Genomic DNA, 8,402 nt, shown 5'->3' on the forward strand with positions numbered 1-8,402 from the left:
GTCAAGAGCGGGTAATCTTCTGTTAAAAGAATAAGCACTAAGTAGTGATGTCTCTTTATGTAAATACATTCTGACTTTCGTTTTCAAGAGCAAACCTCAGCTGAGAATAGAGCATACTTACACTACAAACACCAGCACACACACAAGTTAAAACTTCTCAAATTGAAACCAAAACAGTACTGCTCATCTGAGCAAATATATACATGGATTCAGCAAAGTAAGCATTGGTACAACTGCCGCACACTCAAGCAAGCATATCTCACCTATAGTCTTAAAGGTAATGTGGCATCACAAAAAGATTTTTTATACTTACTGTAAAATCTCTTTCTCGGAGTATACATTGGATGACACAGGAATGCTGCCACTAGGAATTTAAAAAAAGAAGTTGGCCCCTCCTGGCAGGATATACCCCGCGCACTGACTGAGCTAATCAGTTCAGTCCCAAAGCAGTAGGAGGGAACAAAAAAAAAAAAACACACAACAGAAGTCTGCGTAAGGCCCAGGCAAAAGTAACCGAACAAACCCACTGACAGGCAACCGAACCTCAGGTCAACAACTAACAACCAATGGGTGGGTGCTGTGTCCCCCGCCCCCCAATGGATCCTCTGAGAAAGAGATTTTAGAGTGAATATAAAAAAAAAAAAATCTACTTTTCTCGTTCGGCTCTATACGTAGCAAAGCAGTCCCCGGGTGGGAAAGCAAAAACACAGCCAGACAGAAATCAGGCGGAGGGCAATGCCACCGCCACCTGCAACACTTTACACTCAAACCTGTCGTCAGCAGATGCGGAAGTGTGCACTGTGTAGAATTTGGTAAACGTGTGCACAGACGACCACATGGCCACCTTACACACCTGCAGGGCCGAAGCCCTGTTGTAGACAGCCAAGGAGGCCCCAACAGAGCAAGTGGCCACATCCAATGACCACATCCAATTTGTGGAGAGAACGCTCCTTAGGGTGAGAAGGAGCCAGGCAGAAGGAGGGAAGGCGATATCCTTGTTCAGATGGAAAGCGGAGACCACCTTGGGAAGACAGGACAGAACCGGCCGAAGCACAGCCTTGTCCTGATGAACGACAAGAAAAGGAGGGCCACAGGAGAGAGCCGCCAATTCAGACACCCGCCGGATGGAGTTAACAGCGATGAGAAGGGACACATTCCAAGAAAGGAAACGGAGAGAGACCTCCCCGAGGGGTTCAAATGGGGCGCCTTGTAAAGGTGCTGAGTACCAGATTCAGGTCCCAGGGCAGAGTGGGGGACCTGTATGGAGGAGCCTCGTGAGCCACACCCTGAAGGAAGGTGCGAACGTGAGGGTCAGATGCCAGGGGGCACTGAAAAAGGATGGAAAGTGCCGACAGTCACATATTGCTGAGAACACCTCTGGGTGGAGAGAGCACACCCCGGGGTCTGGCGAGGAGCAAAAGACAGTTTCCCAATTGTCTACCCCCAGAATGTGGATCGCCAAAATCAGGGTACCAGAAGTTCCGCCCAGACCAGAATCCTTGTCCCTTCCCCCATTGCCAAGAGGCTGCGAGTGCCCCCTGGCAATTGATATAAGCCACTGCCATGAAGTTGTCCGTGTGAACTCGAACCGGATGACCTCGGAGGAACGACTCCCAGTGAAGGAGGCAAAGAAAGATGGCCAGAAGTTACAGGCTTCTTGAACCTTCCAGTCCTAAAACCCCCACCCCCCAGCCGAGGAGGATCGATTGTTAACCCCTCGCCGCAAATTGGCGTTCATTAACGTCGATCTGCGGCTCCCGAGGTATGACGCACGCTCAGCAGGTGAGCTTGCATCGTATCCGGTGGGTCCCGGTTGCTATAGACATCTCAGATCGGGCTGATGTCCGGCATTAACCCTTTAGACACGGTGATCAAAACTTGATCGCCATGTCTAAAACTAAAGTAAACATTGCAGGTTAGCTCAGTGGTGCGGTTGGGGACCGCCGCGGTGACATTGCGGCATTCCGAATAGCTTGCAGGATGCGAGTAGGATCCCTACCTGCCTCCTCGCTGTTCGAATGCCGAATAACTGCTCCGTGCCCGAGATCCAGGCAGGAGCAGTCGAGCGGCGATAACATTGATCAATGCCATGCTACTGTATAGCAGTGATCAGTGTAGGAAATCAGTGTGTGCAATGTTATAGTCCCCTATGGGGGCTATAACATTGCAAAAAATAAAAAAATAAATAAAAGTTAAAATGAAGTGTTAACAAATGTGATTTAACCCCTTCCCTGATAAGTCTCCCCTCCTTTTTCCCATTAAAAAAAAAAAAACGAAATAAAAACAAACATGTGGTATCGCCACGTGCGTAAATGTCCAAACTATAAAAATATATCATTAATGAATTCCAAAGTCCAAAATATCGTATTTTTGGTCACTTTTTATACCAAAAAAATATATAAAAAGTGATCAAAAAGTCTGATCAAAACAAAAATGGTACCGATAACTTCAGATCACGGCGCAAAAATGGACCTACAGAATATATATAAGGTGCAATATTTACCAAAAAAAACTGCACTGTGTAGAAACGGAAGCCACTAATAATTACAAATGTCTTTTTTTCTTCAATTTTGCCTCACAAATAATAATTTGTCTGGTTTTGCCATAGATTTGGTAGTAAAATTATTTATGGCATTACAAAGAACAAGCCCTTATATGGATTTTTAGGTGGAAAATTTAAAGTGTTAAGATTTTTAGAAGGTGAAGAGAAAAAAAAAAAAAAGTGCAAAAATGAAAAATCGCCAAAAGAGGGAAGGGGTTAAGACCTGCCAACACAGCGGGAGAAAGTAGCATCCCTTCCGGAGAAGAGGAGAGCGGAGCTACCAAAGTAGAGACTGACGAGCTGAGAAAGGCAGACTGATCCGGCGGTGGAGGGACAGTGGAGATTTGGCCCACTGGAGAGGGAGACACCGGAACTGGGCAAGGGAACGGCTTCAATGGCCGCCACCATCTTACCCAGCACTGCCATGCGAGAACGGATGGCCACTGGTTCCGGGCGACGCAAAAGCAAATACTGGACAGCAGAGCACTCCACTTGTCCGGAGGGAGAAGAACTCGAGCCCTTGCGGTGTTGAAACAAAGCCCCAGAAAAACCAATGACAGAGGGCGAGAGGTTGAATTTCTCCTGATTGATCACCAAGCCGAAACTGGTCAGGGTCTGAAGTGTAATGTTGAGACTCTTGATTTTGGGCCAAGGATGGAGCTTTGATCAACAGGTCGTCCAGGTAAGGGAGCACCAGCACCCCCCGAGAGCAGAGAATAGCGATCACCACCACTAAGACCTTGGTGAAGACCCTGGGAGCTGTGGCCAGACCGAAGGGCAGAGTCACAAACTGAAAATGTCCTGCAGGGACGGCAAACCAGAGGAACCATTGGTGGGCCGGAAAAATGGGGATGTGGGGGTAAGCAGCCCGGGTGTCCACCGAAGACAGAAATTTGCCCTGGTGCATGGACGCAACAACATTAGAGGAGCTTCAAATCAAGAATTGGATGGACTGCCCCCCCCCCCCCCACTTTTTTTTTTTTTTTGAGAACGACAAACATTTGAATAAAACCCCAAAAAACGTTCATGGGGCGGAACTGGCACAATAACCCCCTGTGCAAGGAGGGTGTGGAGAGCCAACTGAAAAGATGCAGCCTGGGTAGGAGAGCAGGGAGGACTTACCTAAAAAATGTACCACATACTCACCCACCGAAGTCTTCAACCAGCCTAGTGCCACAATGCATCACACCAGGCTGCATAGCAGGGCGAGCAGGGGCAAGAGGGGGCCTGTACCCAAGGCATATCCCTAGCGCTGGTCGATGGCAAGAAGGGGTTAACGGTGCATAGTCTAGCTCCAGACCTGTGTCTGCCACCTACTGACACTAAGCTAAAACTGATTAGCTCAGAATCAGTGGGCGGGATATTACCTGCCAGAAGGGGTCTACTTTTGTTAATGCCTAGTGGTGTCAGCCTCCTAGTGGCAGCAAGCTAAACCACGGTTCCAGTGTCCCCCAATGGAGCCGAACGAGAAATCAAGTTTTTAATGTCAGACATAGTTAAGAATTTTTTTAACACTTTCTCATTTTTCCTTTTACCATCTGTATTCTTGCTGTGTTCATTTAGGCCATTGAACATAATTAATAGACACTTATTACAGAGAAATTACTTATTACAGGTTTACAGTGAAAGGGGACATCAGTATATAGATGGGGCCATACTATTCACAATAGGTGATTGTAGGAGCTCAGACCACCCCATCCTCCTTTCACAATGTCTTTTGCACAGGTCCCAAAGAATGCCTAGAAAACTCCCTTAGAAATATATAAGGTTCTCTTCAGTCAATTGTTTCCTATATTAAAGGGGGCTTGAGGTAAAGCTCATGTCTAAATGCAGTTTAAAGTACCTCAGACAAGATATCCATCCCCATAAAGTTATATAAAAATTTAAATTTTTAAATTCATCAGAAAATCGAAACAGATTAGAAAAAAAGAACACATATTTGAGCATAAGAAATTGCACTTCTATTACCTGCAAATAAGAATCTTGACAGGATAAAAATTCTGGTTTCTTCAAGATTGATTCTGTTGTCAGAACAAGTTCATTTTTACTTAACGCTGGTTCATCTGAGCAAGGGAACACTGCCTATGAAGAGAAAAAATGTAACTTAAAAAAGTTTGAATCAGAAACAGGTTCCTTGAGTTTGCACACAGATTAAACTAAATGCATCTGATACAGAGCTCGACACTTGGCTGAGAAATAGAAAAACAACAATTGTATAAGTTTGGCATCAGCTCCAGGAAAGATACGGTTTGCTTTTATACCCCAACAGTAATGCAACAGTGTCTGGAGTTCTTAGCAGCAAATATGGCTGACTGATTCCAAGGTAAAACTACTGGCTGTCTGCAAGGTAAAACTACAAACCCGTTTGCAGTCTTGATGTATCTCTCCTCTCTACCTTACGTGATGCTAACATACATTCAGGTTACAACTAGGTGTCAGACAAAAGGTATTATGATCAGACTATACAGGGTTTATCTGAAGTGTAAACATTTAGACTCAGGTGTTTAAATTGGAGCTGCATAAAAAAAAAAAATTTAAAGTTGATTAACCCGTTAAGGACCGGGCGTTTTTCGGTTTTTGCTCTTTCGTTTTTTCCTCCTTACCTTTAAAAAATCATAACTCTTTAAGTTTTGCACCTAACAATCTGTATTATGGCTTATTTTTTGCACCTCCAATTCTACTTTGTAATAATATCAGTCATTTTACCCAAAAATCTATGGCGAAACGGGAAAAAAAATCATTGTGCGACAAAATTGAAAAAATTCAGCCATTTTGTAACTTTTGGGGGCTTCCGTTTCTACGAAGTAAATTTTTCTGTAAAAATGACACCTTATCTTTATTTTCTAGGTCCATATGGTTAAAATGATACCCTACTTATATAGGTTTGATTTTGTATTACCGTATTTATCGGGGTATACCACGCACCGGCCTATAACACGCACCCTCATTTTACCAAGGATATTTGGGTAAAAAAAGTTTTTTACCCAAATATCCATGATAAAATGAGGGTGCGTGTGTGCGCGTGTATACCCCGATATACCCCCAGGAAAGGCAGGGGGAGAGAGGCTGTCGCTGCCCGCTTCTCTCCCCCTGCCTTTCCTGGGGTCTAGAGCGCTGCTGTCGGCCCTTTTCACCCCTTGGTTATCGGCGCCGCTGCCCGTTCTGTCCCCCTGACTATCGGTGCCGGCGCCGATAGCCAGGGAGAGAGAAGCGGCGCCGACAGCCAGGGGGAGAGAATGGCCAGCGGCACCCATTGCCGGCGCCGCTGCCCCGTTGCCTCCCCCCATCCCCGGTGGCATAATTACCTGAGTCGGATCCGCGCTGCTCCAGGCCTCCGTCGTGCGTCCCCAGCGTCGTTGCTATGCACGGCGCGGCGCTCTGACGTCATGCGCCGCGCCGTTCAGCGCATAGCAACGACGCCGGGGACGCACGACGGAGGCCTGGAGCAGCGCGGACCCGACTCAGGTAATTATGCCACCGGGGATGGGGGGAGGCAACGGGGCAGCGGCGCCGGCAATGGGTGCCGCTTCCCCTTCTCTCCCCCTGGCTGTCGGGGTGAAAAGGGGGTGAAAAGGGCCGACAGCAGCGCTCTAGACTCCAGGAAAGGCAGGGGGAGAGAAGCGGGCAGCGACGGCCTTTCTCCCCCTGCCTTTCCTGGGGGTGTATCGGCGTATAACACGCACACAGACTTTAGGCTAAAAATTTTTGCCTAAAAAGTGCGTGTTATACGCCGATAAATACGGTACTTCAGAAAAAAATCATAACTACATGCAGGAAAATTTATACGTTTAAAATTGTCATCTTCTGACCCCTATAACTTTTTTCTTTTTTTGTGTTCAGGGCGCTATGAGGGTTTATTTTCTGCGCCGTGATCTGAAGTTTTTGTCGATACCATTTTTGCATTGATCTGACTTTTTGATCGTTTTTTATTAATCTTTTCATGATATAAAAAAAGTGACCAAAAATACGCTATTTTGGACTTTGGAATTTTTTTGCACATACGCTATTGACCGTGCTGTTTAATTAGCGGTATATTTTTTAAATTCGGACATTTCCGCACGCAGCGATATTTTTGTTTTTATTTACACTGTTTTTTTTTATTATTGGAAATGCCGGGTGATTCAAACTTTTATTAGGGGAAGGGATAATTCAAAGGGTTAATGATTTTTTTTTTTTACACTTTTCTTTTGCAATATTATAGCCCCCATAGGGGGCTATAACATTGCATTTACTGATCTTTAACAGTGTTCAATGCATCTCCATAGGGATGCATTGATCAGTGTTTTCGGCGATTGATTGCTCAAGCCTGGATCTCAGGCTTGAAGCATTCAATCGGCGATCGCACAGCAAGAAGGAAGGAAGGTAAGAGACCTTCCTGCTGTAATACAGCTGTTCGGGATGCCGCGATTTCACCGCAGCGATCCCGAACAGCTCCCTGAGCTAACCAGCACTTTTTACTTTCACTTTTAGCCGCGTGGCTCAGCTTTGAGTGCGCGGCTAAAGGGTTAATAGCGCGCGGCACCGCAATCACTATGACGCCGGGCCCGCCGTGATATGATGCGGGGTCACCGTGTGACCCCGCGTTATATCACAGGAGTGGGACCAATGACGTACTCATACGTCCTTGGTCCTTAAGGGGTTAAAGGGAACCAATCAGCAGATTTTAGCATACATAACCCGCGACAACGTACATTGGATCAGTCGTTATATAGACTATTTACTGATAATCTGGAGGGGTACGGAAGTACAGTTTTCAGAGTTTGTCAGGTATATTGGGAATAACAATTTAAATTTGGGTTTCACCTCACATTTTGATAAAAATATAATTAATTTTTTGGACATCTCGTTGATTGGCAGGGGTGATGGCATAGAAATCCGTCCTTATAGAAAAGATACAGCTTCCAATTCTATTTTACTGGCCTCCTCCTGCCATCCACGACACGTCTTGGATAATATTCCCTTCGTGGAATTATGTAGAACAAAACGCAATTGATCTTGCGAAAAACTATTTAAAATTGCAGCTGAAGAACTCCATACTAGATTTGAGCAGAGGGGCTACAGTGAAAAAATCTTAAAAAAAGCACATAAAAGAATAGAGGGATTGGGGCGTGAGGAACTAGTATCCTATTCTAGAAGACATCAAAATAGAAGATATTTGTACAATGCTGGAGGGAAGATAGCCAAAAACAAAGATAAACAACCATTTTTTGTGACATCATACAGTACCCAATTTGGACAAATTAAGAAAATTGTAAATAGGTATATCCCAGTACTAGAAACAGAGATATATTATCAGATGGCATTTCTATTGTGTCCAAGAGAGGCCCCACTATTGGAACCAGAGTTTCACCCAGCCTATTCGTCAGTCAAAAAGAATATGTAAGGGACCGGGACTGGCTTAGGAACATAGGTAATCGCAAATGTGGTCATACCAGATGTGTCACCTGTGTCCACATGGTCAATTCGAATATAACAACATCTTGTACAACTGGTAGGACACATAATATACATCAGTATATTAACTGTAACACTAAATCCATCATATACGTAGCTACCTGTACAGTCTGCAATTTGCAGTATGTAGGCTGCTCGGGGAATTCACTAAAAATGAGGTTTAGGAAACACATAACAGATGCTAAAAGTACTCTAACAAGCATCTCTATGCTGTCACGTCATTTTAGAGAGTCCCATTTGGGGGACACTACTCACCTACGAGTATCAGGGGTAGAAAAAGTTACTTTAGGACCCAGAGGAGGCGATCTCAGGAAGAAATTATATAATAGAGCGGCACATTTTGTGAACGAGGTACCCACAAGGGTTAAATAAAAGATTGGATTTAATGCTGACGTGCACATAAATG

At 45.0% G+C, this 8,402-nt stretch overlaps 1 protein-coding gene across 4 annotated transcripts in view; it reads right to left on the bottom strand.

Annotated features, from left to right (window-relative positions):
- Window positions 1–8,402, bottom strand: part of POLR3A (RNA polymerase III subunit A) — an 87,236-nt gene that overhangs the window by 35,196 nt on the left and 43,638 nt on the right. For all 4 annotated transcript variants that reach the window (XM_056531349.1, XM_056531352.1, XM_056531351.1 and 1 more), the window contains exon 21: window positions 4,511–4,624. In XM_056531349.1, coding sequence (XP_056387324.1) covers window positions 4,511–4,624 — 114 coding nt within the window. The remainder of the gene's footprint in view (window positions 1–4,510; window positions 4,625–8,402) is intronic.

Source organism: Hyla sarda, chromosome 7 (assembly GCF_029499605.1).
Source record: "Hyla sarda isolate aHylSar1 chromosome 7, aHylSar1.hap1, whole genome shotgun sequence".
NCBI classification, from domain to species: Eukaryota; Metazoa; Chordata; class Amphibia; order Anura; family Hylidae; genus Hyla; species Hyla sarda.